We start from the raw sequence: 13923 nt of genomic DNA on the forward strand, positions 1-13923 counted from the left end.
TCCTTATGCAGAGACACAGATATTCCACACATTTCTCATGTTGTACTGTATATATATTGAGGCAGTCTAGGATAATGATAATTTATAGTTTTGTACTCATGGAGTCCTGTGCATTGCTCTCTGCCGTGTGCATCAGACCTTACACGAAAAGTTTAAAGGGAGTCTTTCATGCCGATTCACCGTAGGCCCCTGGGTCATTTTCATACGAATCCACTCCCCCTCCGCCGCGTCTGCCCGCCCTTGGTCTCTGCTCTAACCTCCCTCCTCCCGTCCGTAATCCTGCGCATGGGCCGATGACCGCGATATCGGCGCGGGCGCATTGAATGACCACAGTCTGGCCGGGGCATCACAGTTTACCGTGCGCATGCGTCGGCCCCGGCCTAACTTACGTTCTTGCCGTGATCACTGGGCACCTTCACAGCCTAATTTTCATATGGATTAAAAGTGTTTTTGGGCAGAACGATGATAGCAAGCAACATACTGTAAGCACAGTTTTAATAGGGGGATGCCGTGGACATAAGTCTGTTATTAGGTTAATACGGTGAATCGGCGTGAAAGACTCCCTTTAATATACCAAAAGAGAAAAGCTATGCTGTTTAGCTGACAGCGGTATACACAGACATGCACACGGTGACAGTAATTGCAGCTCTACAACAGAATATTTGATTTGGTATTTTAAGTCCCAGGTCCACTCACTGCTCCCTCTAGTGGTAATGAATCACTCCTCTGATAAAGAATGAACGTGTCTGCAGTAATGATCACATTAATACAACAACATAGTTTATTCCTTGCTGTTCTCATTACAGGAATGTTGTAATGGTTGTATAAAGTGGGTATATGCACAGCTCATTATCACCTCCACTATTGATGTGCAACCTCCACACATTGTAAAAATTATGTCTCTCTTTGTAGGTGTCAAAAACAGATCCCTCACCAAAAAGAGAAATGCCAACCATGATCCTCTTTAATGTCGTCTTCGCCCTGAGGGTAAGCGATTGAATTTATAGGTAAATGAAGTAAAAGTAATATTTAGCTTAAAGGGGTTGTCCGGGTTCAGAGCTGAACCTGGACATACCCTTATTTTCACCCAGGCAGCCCCCTTGAGGCTAGCATCGGAGCATCTCATGCTGAGATGCGCTCCCTTGGCCTGCGCTAAATCGCGCAGGCCAAGGGCTCTTTTGTTTTTCATAACACACTGCCGGTGGATACTTCCGCCCAGCAGTGTGTTCGGTGACGTCACCGGGCTTCCTAGCATCCCCATGGAGAGCCCCGGTATGTCACCGGAACTCCTAAAAATGCCTTTGCCCTGCGCGATTTAGCGCAGGGCAAAGAAGAGCATCGGAGCATCAACTGCTCCGATGCTCAAGTCAGGGGGGCTGCCAGGTTGAAAATGGGGATATGTCCGGGTTCAGCTCTGAACCCGGACAACCCCTTTAAGTTGTCTTCTTTTATTTGCTACCTGCTTATGGGTAATCCAGTTTCCTCCCTTTAAATACCCAGTATGTGTTGGGGGTTGGTCAGTAGAAATTATTGGGGGAACATTTATCAATAATGGTGCAATTGGTGCTAAAAAAAAAAAAAATACTAAAGTTACAAATCAAAAGTGGTGATTTGTTTCACCTCATATATCAAAAGGTGCACACCACTTGTAAAATATGATTATCCGCCTAGTTCTTTTGATTTGTGACATTTTAACTCCAATAGCACTAAAATGCTACTTTGTTTTAAACTGAAATGCACCATTTGAGCCACCTCTGCCCAGACCAGACTCGCAAGTTTTGAAACATATTTGTGACATTTCCTGTGGTAAATTGCAACTTTTGTCTTAGACTCAGGACCTTTTTGTTATTTTGTTTTTGTTGACTGACACTTTACTGACAAAACCCTGCTATTTAGCTAATTTATAAATCCTGTTTTAATACTTGCCTATCACTTGTTCCCTTAATAAATGTTTTTTTCTCTGCATAAATGCACATTTTTGACACAAAGTCACATCTGTGTGTGCCACAAATGCGACTTTTTACACAAAACACCACCACATAAGCTGGTGGCTGGGAAGGGACCCGATGGCTGGGAAGGCAGCCCGATGCCTTCCTCATTCAAGTTTTACACAATAAAAAATTTAGTTTCAAGTCAAAAAAAAAAAAAAAAAAAGCATCCTTTTCCAAAATGTATTTTAAAAAAAAATTGGGAAAAAAAGAAAAGTAGACATATTGGGTATTGCCGCATCCGTAATTGACCGGCTCTATAAAAATATCACATGATCTACCCAGTCAGGTGAACACCGTAAAAAAATATAAAAACGGTACCAAAACCGCCATTTTCTGGTCACCTTGCCTCACAAGAAGTGTAATACCAAGTGATCAAGAAAAAAAATCGTATGTACTCCAAAATGGTACTAATCAAACCGTCATCTCATCCCGCAAAAAATTAGCCCCTACCTAAGACAATCTCCCCAAAAAATAAAAAAAATATGGCAACACAAAAACAAGATTTTTTTTATGTTCAAAAATGCTTTTACTGTGTAAAACTTAACAAAAAAAATAATAATAGACACATTGGGTATCGCCACGTCCGTAACAACCTGCTGTTTAAAAATATCACATGAAATGCCCCCTCAGGTAAATGCTGTAAAGAAAATGAAAAAGCAACTATGACAAAACAGCCATTTTTGTCACCTTGCCTCGCAAAAAGTGTAACACCAAGCAATCAAAAAGTGTTTGTATCAAAAATGGTACCAATCAAACAGTCACCTCATCCTGCAAAAAAATAAACCCCCACACGAGACAATCATTTAAAAAATAAAAACCAATGACACCTGTAAACCAATCCATCAAAATCTGTGCTGCAAAAACCATATTGCACTCTTTCCTTTCTGAGTCCTGCCATGTGCCCCCCACAGCAGTTTACCACCACATACGGGGTGTTGCCGTATTCAGGAGAAAATTGGTAACAAATTATGGGGTTCTTTTTATCCTGTTACCCCTTATGAAAATAAATTTGGGGCTAAAGCAACATTTTATTGGAAGAAATGAAACTTTTCATTTTCACAGCCAAGTGTTTCCAAATTCCGTAAAACGCTTAGGGGATCAAAGTCCCCCCCCCCCCCTTAGTATATTCTTTAAGTGGTGTAGTTTCCAAAATGGGGTCACTTTTTTAGGTTTTCCACTATAGGGGTACGTCAGGGTCTCTTCAAATACAAAATAGTGCCTAAAAAACATTCTAGCAAAATCTGCCTCCAAAATCCGTATGGCGCCTTTTTCCTTCTGACCACTGCCACGTGCCCATAGAGCAGTTTACCGTCACATATGGGGTATTTCTGTAAACTGCAGAAACAGAGTAATGTATATTGAGGTTCATTTTGCTGTTAACCCTTGCTGTGTAGCAAAAAAAAATTGATTAACATAAAAAAAATCTGCCCAAAAAATGAAATTGAGAAATTTCACCTCCTTTCTTTTAATTATTGTGGAACACCTAAATGGTTAACAAAGTTTGTAACATCATAAATATTACCTGTTATACGCCATAATGGCTGCCATAAAGTTCAGGAAGTGTTGGATCCACATGCATGCTGGATCCGCTCTGCCTTTTACAATTTTTGGTGCAAAAATGGCCTCCATTACCTACAAGGGATGCAGGTACCAACATGCATGCCGAGCCCACTCCATACCTTTCCTTGTGCCAGACAGCTTCCAATGAATGTAGTAAGAGCAGGCCACAGCTTTATACTGAAACTAATTAAAATCAGCCTATGGGGCAGACAGGCTAATCAGGAGTGCACGACTCGCTGGAGTGCCACATCTCCAGCATTGTAAATCTGCAAAGAAAACGCATAACAGGTAGTATTTAGTGTTAGAACCCGTCTTACAGAGATCGCCTTGATGTACGGCAGACGGGCTTAAATGGTTTTCTACAAAATGCATTTGCCAAGCATCTCACTTTATAAATAAGCGTAGCATTAGAACTATAATAATTTTTGTGACTATGGCATTATTGTACTTTATCTGGTTAGCAGGGTGCTGCTGCATTTCCCCTTTTTTTCTTTGGATAAGTAAAAAGCGTCCCAAAGTTATTTGCTCATAAAGTGACACATGTAAGATTTGCAAAAATCGGCCTGGGATTTAAGGTGAAAAGTGGCTCAGTAGTGAAGGGGCTAATTGTCAGCAACAGTTTGAGCCATTTCTGATGATAAATGAGGGGTAATGTGCACTTTGACATTTATAACTCATTTCTGGCGTGATGCATTCTTTATGGTGAAAATTCTGGAGAAAACTGTTGATATCTTTGGCGCAAATCAAAATGCCTTTCTTTTTGGTGCATTTTATGCCATAATTCTGGTGCAGCGTGCTTAGTAAATGCCCCCCATTGGATTTTACACTTTCAGGGGTAAGTTTATCAATTGGCTGAATGCACAGAATAATAAACATGGTAAAGGGATTATGCAGGAATTTGATATTGATGGACTATCCATAGGTCATCAATATCAGATTGTCAGGGTTCCGACTTCCGGGACCCCCACAGTTCAGCTGTTCATTGAGGCCGTGGCTCTCTGTGTACATTTGTCACGTGGCCTAGGTGTGGCTCAGTCCTATCCAAATGAATGGAGTTGAGCTGCGATACTATACAATGTACAGCGCTGTGCTTGAAAAGCAGTGTTCACTGGAGGTCCGGGGAGCGCAGTGGCCTCTTCAAACAGCTGATTGGCTGGGGTGCTAGGAGTTAACCCCTCCCTCCCAATCTGATATTGATAGTTAAAAAGTACCATGTGAGGACACATTTGTTGGTGAAGTGAATGGGGCTGAGCCGCGATACCAAGCACAGCCACTATACAATGTATGGCGCTGTGCATGTTAAGATGTGAAGCAGCTGATCAGTGTGGGACCTGGGTGTCAGACCCCCACCAATCAGATAATGGTGACCTATCCAGAGGATAAATCATCAGTATTAAAATCTCGAAAAACCCTTTTAAGAGCATACAAGTGTGAAGTGTCGTCGATCCCCTTAATTATTGATCTGATATTGATGATCAAATTCCTGGATAACCACTTTAAGGGCTTGTTTACACAAACGTTTTTTGCGTTCCGTATACGGTCCGAATACAGAACCATTCATTTCAATGGTTCCGCAAAAAAACGGAATGTACTTCATATGCATTCCATTTCCGTTTTTCTGTTCCATTGAAAGATAGAACATGTTCTTTTATTGCCTGCAAATAATGTTCTGTGGCTCCATTCAAGTCAGTGGGTCTGCAAAAAAAAACTGAACACATACGGAATGTACTCTGTATGTCTTCCGGATCCGTTCCATTTTTGCGGAACCATCTATTGAAAATTTTATGCCCAGACCAATTTTTTCTATGTAATTACTGTATACTGTATATGCCATAAACGCAACAAAACCAGAAACACTACTGAAATAAAAACGGATCTGTTAATAACGGACCGCAAAACACTGAAAAAGACATACGGTCGTGTGAATGAGCCCTAAGGGTGAGTTCATGTATAGTGGATAATTTAAAGGGGTTGTCCGGGTTCAGAGCTGAACATACCCTTATTTTCACCCAGGCAGCCCCCCTGAGGCTAGCATCGGAGCATCTCATGCTCCGATGCGCTCTCTTGCCCTGCGCTTCCGCCCGGCAGTGTGTTTGGTGAGGTCACCGGCTCTGATGGGTGGGCTTTAGCGCTGCCCTAGCCGGTTTACTGGCTAGGGCAGCGCTAGATCACGCCCATCAGTGCCAGTGACGTCAGCGGGGTTCCTGGTAGCCCCATGGAGAGCCCCGGTACGTCACCGGATCTCCAAAAAATGCCTTTGCCCTGTGCGATTTAGCACAGGGCAAAGGAGAGCATCGGAGCATGAACTACTCTGATGCTCTTGTCAGGGGGGCTGCCTGGGTGAAAATGGAGGTATGTCTGAACCCGGACAATCCCTTTAATGGATTTTGCCATTAATTATTGTGGATTTTTTTTTTAAATAAACCACCTCAGGATATGGCTTAAAAAGTACATGCAGTTATGTGAGGTTCCCAAAGTCCTATTTTCTAAAGAATGATGTCATGAGGTGTACCCCTGTATCAGGATAGGCATTATCCACAGTGCTAATCTGTACCATATACATAGTATTGATGGACTATCTGTGCTGTATACAGAGCTGTAGCTTAGATGTCCTGAGCTCGCCGTCTAACCCACAGACTGTATGATTTCATATACACCATATTCGTCGTATATATAGGATCTGTACAGGGATTTTCATTGAATGGGCTCATTCATTGCTTGCTTTCAGGGAATGAAGATCTGTCCTGGTCAGAGCTCTGATAAAGGTGCTGTAAACAATAACGTTTTCTATTCAGTGACTGCAAGCAGAGAAAAAAAGAGCTTGATTTGCTGAAACCAGAAAAGCCATTTTAGTATTTTTAAAATGAGGTACAGTAGATCCATAGAGTGTAGGTCTGACACCTAGGAAATATTGATGATGGGTGTGGTAGTCTTTCATTTTCAGTTGAGACTATGAGAAGTAAGGTGAGTGTCGCCATTCTCCCTGTAGTCACTAATGGATACTGCTCCCATATCCAGTAGTGAATATATATATATACCTATTAGAGTATGATCACCCGGCTGTACCCACGTCTGTAGCTTTATTACAGTTTCCTCATATTCACCTCTTAATAGTCTCTTTGATAGGTTCTGTGGTTTTAACATGGTAGTTATAGGTGTCTATATTTTATGCTTGTGCTCCTATATTCTACAAAGGGACCTGGGGATGTATTTCATGACCCATAGTGCCGTCTATAATAGAAATGTGATGAATGGATGACATGCTACACACACATATATTGTCTGCCAATTCAATCTAAATAGTAACCATATACAACTAAGGGTGAATGAGAAGAAAGCTTATTGCAGTGTATTAGGGTTTACGGAAGATGCTGTATCTGTTTGGTAAGATATCGTGAGGACTGTAAGGCGTGCCATCCTGGTCTTGCAGATTCAAATGAGCCTTTTTTAATCTATACTGTTCCTCTGGTAAACACTATTAGTCAGCAGCACAGGAGCTGAAGACACCCTATGGTGATAACGCACATCTTATCTGTATACCTCCTCCCTGCAGTCACCAGACCATCCCTCCGAATCGGCCCCTACAGAATCGTGACACATCAGAAACGTTGGATTCAAGGAATGCCAAGTCATGTTTGTCACATCATTGATGGCAATGTGGCATGGGGTGTCTGACTATGTGTGCGCTGCTTTTATGTGACCAGGCAAATAAGGATAGTAATAGGAATGGCTTGTACAAGTTTAACATGTTAATGAAACATACCAATAATCGCGTCATATGTGCTCCATCACCAGCTCGTGTGTGTGTGCGGAGACCGCATAAGCTCACTTATACATTTGCGGGAATTGGAATTTTAAAGCCTCCGTTGCCTATCTGATCTGGCAACCCCACCAAATCCAGAGAATTGGGGTTTCTGGCAGAGTAGTGGCTGTACGCTGTTCCGTATCTGCTATTGACTTTAATAGGGGCTGCTTCTCTGCTGGAAATGTGGACCAGGCACTCCTGTCCTCAGGGGTCCCTTCAGATGTGTCTGGCATATACACTTAGTATGCTACAATGCTATTAGTTAGTGGGCGCATGTGCATGTAAGTAAATGAGGTAGCCTGAGCCCACCTGGCAGGATATACAGGGAATACTACTATGACGGCTTCTTCTGGAGAAGTAGAATCTAAGTATCCTGCATACAGTAATACAAAACATATCACTTTGTTAGACATGGTGTCTTAGTGTCATTTATTGGGGGCCTTTTGTCATTTTTCCCCATTCAGTTGTGTGGAGAAACTGCACCGCAGTGACAAGCCAAAACTAGGGCTGGGGGTTTTGCCCCCTGTGACACAGTGAGAGGTTTGGTCTGGGAAAACAGGCATTGTCCTCCCAGCATGTGCTGCTGGGATGATTTACATCCAGGTGAGGTCAAATACCGGGCCGGATTTTAAATGCCTGTCTGTGTTTTGGCAGCACCTGGCTGTCCTAAACAAGTTTAGGACCTTGGATGAGAATGCTCGTCCTAACTTGCAGGTACTTAACGCACTAGGACGAGCATTCTGGTCTTAGGGTTAACCCGTTGCCCCACACGTGCTGCTGCGATCAGCAGCTGGGCCCCTACTGTATCTGCCAGCATCAGTGAAAACACAGATGCCGGCGGATTAACCCCCTGTATGCCGTGATCACACTGACCACGGCATACAGGTGGTTTGCGGCAGCTTGTACATCCTCCATCGGGTCCCCGTTCTGCTGTGACAGGGACCCGATTATTGCTATGGCAGCCGGGATGCCTTGAACAGGCCTCGGGACTGCCAGCTACGGAAGCCCAGGAGATCCAGCCCCAGGGTCTCCTAGGCAACTGTTAGCGTCTTACAGTGTAAGACGCTGACAGTTCAATGCAGCACAATACAGATGTATCTTGATGTATTGAAACATGGTACAGACCCTGAAATCTTGAAATCCAAAAGTGGGATAAAAAATAAAGTGAAAAAATAAGTTTTACAAAAAAAAGCGCCCTTTTCCCAAAATAAAGTAAAAAAAAAAAAAATGACCTAACCCCTCAGATGAACACCATCAAAAAAATAAGTTTTAGGCATAGTTACAATGGAGCCGCAAAAAAAAATTGATGACATACGGATGTCATCATTTATTTTTTCGGATATGCATTTTGCGGACAACAAAGCACATAAGGTCGTGTGCATGTAGCCTTATTTGTTTTTCCCGCACATCTCAGGCAAAAACAATAGCTTTTATGTCATCGCATTCCAAGAGCCAGAACGTATTCATTTTACTGCCAGTGTAGTGATATACGAGCTTGTATTTTGTGGGACAAGATGGTTTTCATAGGTACCATTTTGGGGTACATGGCACATATTTATTAACCTTTTATTTATTTTTGGGGGGATTAAAAAAGACAATTTCAAATTACATATTTTTTTTATGTTGCTCATGGGGCGGTTTAAACAGCATTATCTATACTATAAGGGTTGTGGGGAAAATTTACAGTAGAATTATGGAGAAAATTGTTTTATTTTTTTATATAAACTTTATTAAGCATTAATTTTGTTTGTCGTACTAGGAGACATGGCTTGTATACCAATGCATCACAGCCTATCACTGTAACAGTGACCGGCTGTCTATTAGGCTGTGTCTGTGGCTTACGCTTATGGCAGGCCTAGGGGTCCTTGTTAGACCCCCGGCTGCCATGGCAACATATCAGCACCCCGCACATACATTGGGGGACAGATGCTGATAGGGAAGGGATCCTCAAACCTCTGTGTAAATGCTTAGATGATGTGGTCGCTATTGACCATTGCATCTATGGAGTTGAAAGGCCAGGATCAGAGTTATAAGCCATCCAGGCCGTTTCAGAGGAAGCCCAGCTCCAGTTAGTGCCATGTCTTTCACAAATTTACGTGTTTTTGCTGGGCAGTAATGGCACACAGTTAATCACCCTATGCCCACATACCCAAAAAGTGAGCTTTTATAGCCTAACTAAAAGTAACTGGCAATGGATGTCTTTGTATGGATGGTGAAGAAGGCTTGTATGAAATAATACATTAACAAAGTTTTAGTTGGTTTAGTAAAGACTGCAGGTGTCCCTCAGTATACTATACCAAGGACACACACAGATGGCATGTAATAACGGGCATCCGCTCAATGATAGTAGATCAAACATGTTTGATTTCTTATAAGTGTAATAAAGTGCCTACACATATAAACACCATGATAAGTAGCCCTACCCCAGGCCAATCCCCATGCCACATAATATGTGTAGTGCCCAACATGTAGCAATAAACCTGCTGAATAAAGTGTAGAATCAAAGTACTGAATACAGAAGTACTGCAGCAAAGTACATGAACCCAGGGCACTTGGCCGAAAAAAATGGGGTTGATCAGAAACGCCACTTGGTGGCTTCCTCAGAAGCTACCGCAAATGCCAGGAAAAAAAATCATGTAGCTATTCTGGGGGGTTTTTATTGGTAAAAAAACACCAGTAGAAATTTGTGTGTAGGGACCCTCAAACTAGCTTCATCTAAACTCATAGAATCCTTTATTCCACACAAAAAGACTTTGCTAGCCAGTGGTATGTCTCCTGCTGTAAACCAGCTGCTCAGTTAAACTCGAAATAAAGCTGTGTGTAAACAAGACCATAGACAACCCCTCAGTCTGTTCATTACCCAAATTTAAAGCTGGCCAGAAAAAAAATGTTGGGTGCCATATCCAGTCCATAATCTATGGTCTACTCTGGCAACTAGCAGATGATTGCCATTAGGGGAACAGCAGTGGTCAATTTTCACCCTATTGTTCCCCCAAGATAAGCATTATCAAAGATGTCTAGTAGTGGCTTATCCTTCTTCTCACATTGTAAAAATAAAAAGTGTATTAAATGGGCAGATTTTTTTTATGAACGCTCGTTACCAATCATCTGGCAGTGTAATACTGCCACTGCTTGCCCAATGAATGAGCAAACACTTGATCATCTTGCAAGATAAATCTTTTGTTAAAAAATAGGGTTTGCAGGCAGCAGATCGTGGTGTCTAATAACAATCTGCTGCAGGCAAACCAGTATACAGCATGGGGACGAGCAATGGCATAGCAGTTGGTTTTCCCCATGCTGTGGAGTAGATCGCTGCAAGTAGTAGCAACGTTCTTCTTCCAGGCTATTGCTGGGAGGGAACGCTTCCCTCCCCACAATCATCTGCATGATTGGGGTGTCTACTACACCCTTAACAGGCTTGTTCAGGTATACCCATACAAATATCCACAAAAAAAATAATAAAAGTGTTTTATTGTAAGTGGCAGTAGAGTTGTGGTGGCTTCATGTCCAGCTTAGCCACACTAACAAAAAAGTGGTTCCATTGGATGCCAGCCGCTTGTTCCTTTTGAGACTGACTTATTCTTCACTGGGTTACTGAAAGGATGGCCCAAAAATGTTTTCCTCTATCATCACTATTCTTATATCACATATCTGAAAATCTGAGAGCCTTCATACATATGTGGCATAAAATCTGACAATGCTTGGTGTCTTCTGTCCTCCATACATATACAGTACAGACCAAAAGTTTGGATACACCTTCTCATTCAAAGAGTTTTCTTTATTTTCATGACTATGAAAATTGTAGATTCACACTGAGGGCATCAAAACTATGAATAAACACATGTGGAATTTTATACATAACAAAAAAGTGTGAAACAACTGAAAATATGTCATATTCTAGGTTCTTCAAAGTAGCCACCTTTTGCTTTGATTACTGCTTTGCACACTCTTGGCATTCTCTTGAAGAGCTTCAAGAGGTAGTCACCTGAAATGGTTTTCACTTCACAGGTGTGCCCTGTCAGATTTAATAAGTGGGATTTCTTGCCTTATAAATGGGGTTGGGACCATCAGTTGCATTGTGGAGAAGTCAGGTGGATACACAGCTGATAGTCCTACTGAATAGACTGTTAGCATTTGTGTTATGGCAAGAAAAAAGCAGCTAAGTAAAGAAAAACGAGTGGCCATCATTACTTTAAGAAATGAAGGTCGGTCAGTCAGTCCGAAAAATTGGGAAAACTTTGAAAGTGTCCCCAAGTGCAGTCACAAAAACCATCAAGCGCTACAAAGAAACTGGCTCGCATGCGGACCGCCCCAGGAAAGGAAGACCAAGAGTCACCTCTGCTGCGGAGGATAAGTTCATCCGAGTCACCAGCCTCAAAAATCGCAGGTTAACGGCAGCTCAGATTAGAGACCAGGTCAATGCCACACAGAGTTCTAGCAGCAGACACATCTCTAGAACAACTGTTAAGAGGAGACTGTGTGAATCAGGCCTTCATGGTGGAATATCTGCTAGGAAACCACTGCTAAGGACAGGCAACAAGCATAAGAGACTTGTTTGGGCTAAAAGAACACAAGGAATGGACATTAGACCAGTGGAAATCTGTGCTTTGGTCTGATGAGTCAAAATGTGAGATCTTTGGTTCCAACCACCGTGTCTTTGTGCGACGCAGAAAAGGTGAACGGATGGACTCTACATGCCTGGTTCCCACCGTGAAGCATGGAGGAGGAGGTGTGATGGTGTGGGGGTGCTTTGCTGGTGAAACTGTTGGGGATTTATTCAAAATTGAAGGCATACTGAACCAGCATGGCTACCACAGCATCTTGCAGCGGCATGCTATTCCATCCGGTTTGCGTTTAGTTGGGCCATCATTTATTTTTCAACAGGACAATGATCCCAAACACACCTCCAGGCTGTGTAAGGGCTATTTGACCATGAAGGAAAGTGATGGGGTGCTGCGCCAGATGACCTGGCCTCCACAGTCACCGGACCTGAACCCAATCGAGAAGGTTTGGGGTGAGCTGGACCGCAGAGTGAAGGCAAAAGGGCCAACAAGTGCTAAGCATCTCTGGGAACTCCTTCAAGACTGTTGGAAGACCATTTCAGGTGACTACCTCTTGAAGCTCTTCAAGAGAATGCCAAGAGTGTGCAAAGCAGTAATCAAAGCAAAAGGTGGCTACTTTGAAGAACCTAGAATATGACATATTTTCAGCTGTTTCACACTTTTTTGTTATGTATATAATTCCACATGTGTTAATTCATAGTTTTGATGCCTTCAGTGTGAATCTACAATTTTCAAAGTCTTGAAAATAAAGAAAACTCTTTGAATGAGAAGGTGTGTCCAAACTTTTGGTCTGTACTGTATGTGAAGGATATCATAGATAACATCTGCACAGGGACAATACTTGGTATCTGCTGTCTTCCATACATATATGTGAATGATATCATAGATAACATCTGCACAGGGACAATACTTGGTGCCTGCTGGCCTCCATACATATATGTGAATGATATCATAGATAACATCTGCACATGGACATTACTTGGTGTCTTCTGTCCTCCATACATATATGTGAATGATATCCTAGATGACATCTGCACAGGGACAATAGTTGGTGTCTGCTGTCCTCCATACATGTATGTGAATGATATCATAGATAACATCTGCACATGGACAATAGTTGTTGTCTGCTGTCCTCCATACATGTATATGAATGATATCATAGATAACATCTGCACATGGACAATAGTTGTTGTCTGCTGTTTTCCATACATGTGTGTGAATGATATGATATGTATGTTTGATAATAGCCAGCATTACACATTTCTGCAATGATGGTTTTCTTTTCCCCTTATATTTCAGGCAAATGCAGACCCTTCTGTGATAAACTGTCTGCACAATCTGTCTAGAAGAATTGCCATTGTTTTGCAGCATGAGGAGCGCCGCTGCCAGTATCTAACCAGAGAGGCGAAGCTGATCCTGGCAATACAGGATGAAGTGTCTGCAATGTCTGAAAGTGAGTAGAAGGCCTCTGTGATTACAGAGGAGATGATTATTATATGTGGCAGTTTTTCTTTGTTCTTAAAGGGGTTGTCCCACTTTGCTTTTTTAATCTGATCAGCAGTAGATGTCCTGATAACTTCCTGGTTCTCAGGCAGTTGAGTGAAGGCCACGCCTCCTCATGACTCACCCTGCGTGCTCGTTCATGTGTATGAGTCATCCACATGGAGCCGTATGTGAGGTCCCGCCCCCCCCCCCCCCCCAGTATAATAAACATTGAGTGCGGCCCCCCCCAGTATAATATACATTTAGTGCGCCCCCCCAGTATAATATACATTCAGTGCGGCCACCCCCCCCCCCCCCCAGTATAATATACATTCAGTGCGGCCACCCCCCCCCCAGTATAATATACATTCAGTGCGGCCACCCCCCCCCAGTATAATATACATTCAGTGCGGCCACCCCCCCCCCCCAGTATAATATACATTCAGTGCGGCCACCCCCCCCCCCCCCCAGTATAATATACATTCAGTGCGGCCACCCCCCCCCCAGTATAATATACATTCAG

The 13923-nt window shown here is 42.7% G+C and overlaps 1 protein-coding gene across 12 annotated transcripts in view; it reads left to right on the forward strand.

The window, feature by feature from the left end:
- Positions 1 to 13923, forward strand: part of NPRL3 (NPR3 like, GATOR1 complex subunit) — a 90245-nt gene that overhangs the window by 23720 nt on the left and 52602 nt on the right. For all 12 annotated transcript variants that reach the window (XM_044302548.1, XM_044302549.1, XM_044302550.1 and 9 more), the window contains 2 exons: positions 913 to 987; positions 13218 to 13371. In XM_044302548.1, coding sequence (XP_044158483.1) covers positions 913 to 987; positions 13218 to 13371 — 229 coding nt within the window. The remainder of the gene's footprint in view (positions 1 to 912; positions 988 to 13217; positions 13372 to 13923) is intronic.

This window comes from Bufo gargarizans, chromosome 8, assembly GCF_014858855.1.
Source record: "Bufo gargarizans isolate SCDJY-AF-19 chromosome 8, ASM1485885v1, whole genome shotgun sequence".
NCBI classification, from domain to species: Eukaryota; Metazoa; Chordata; class Amphibia; order Anura; family Bufonidae; genus Bufo; species Bufo gargarizans.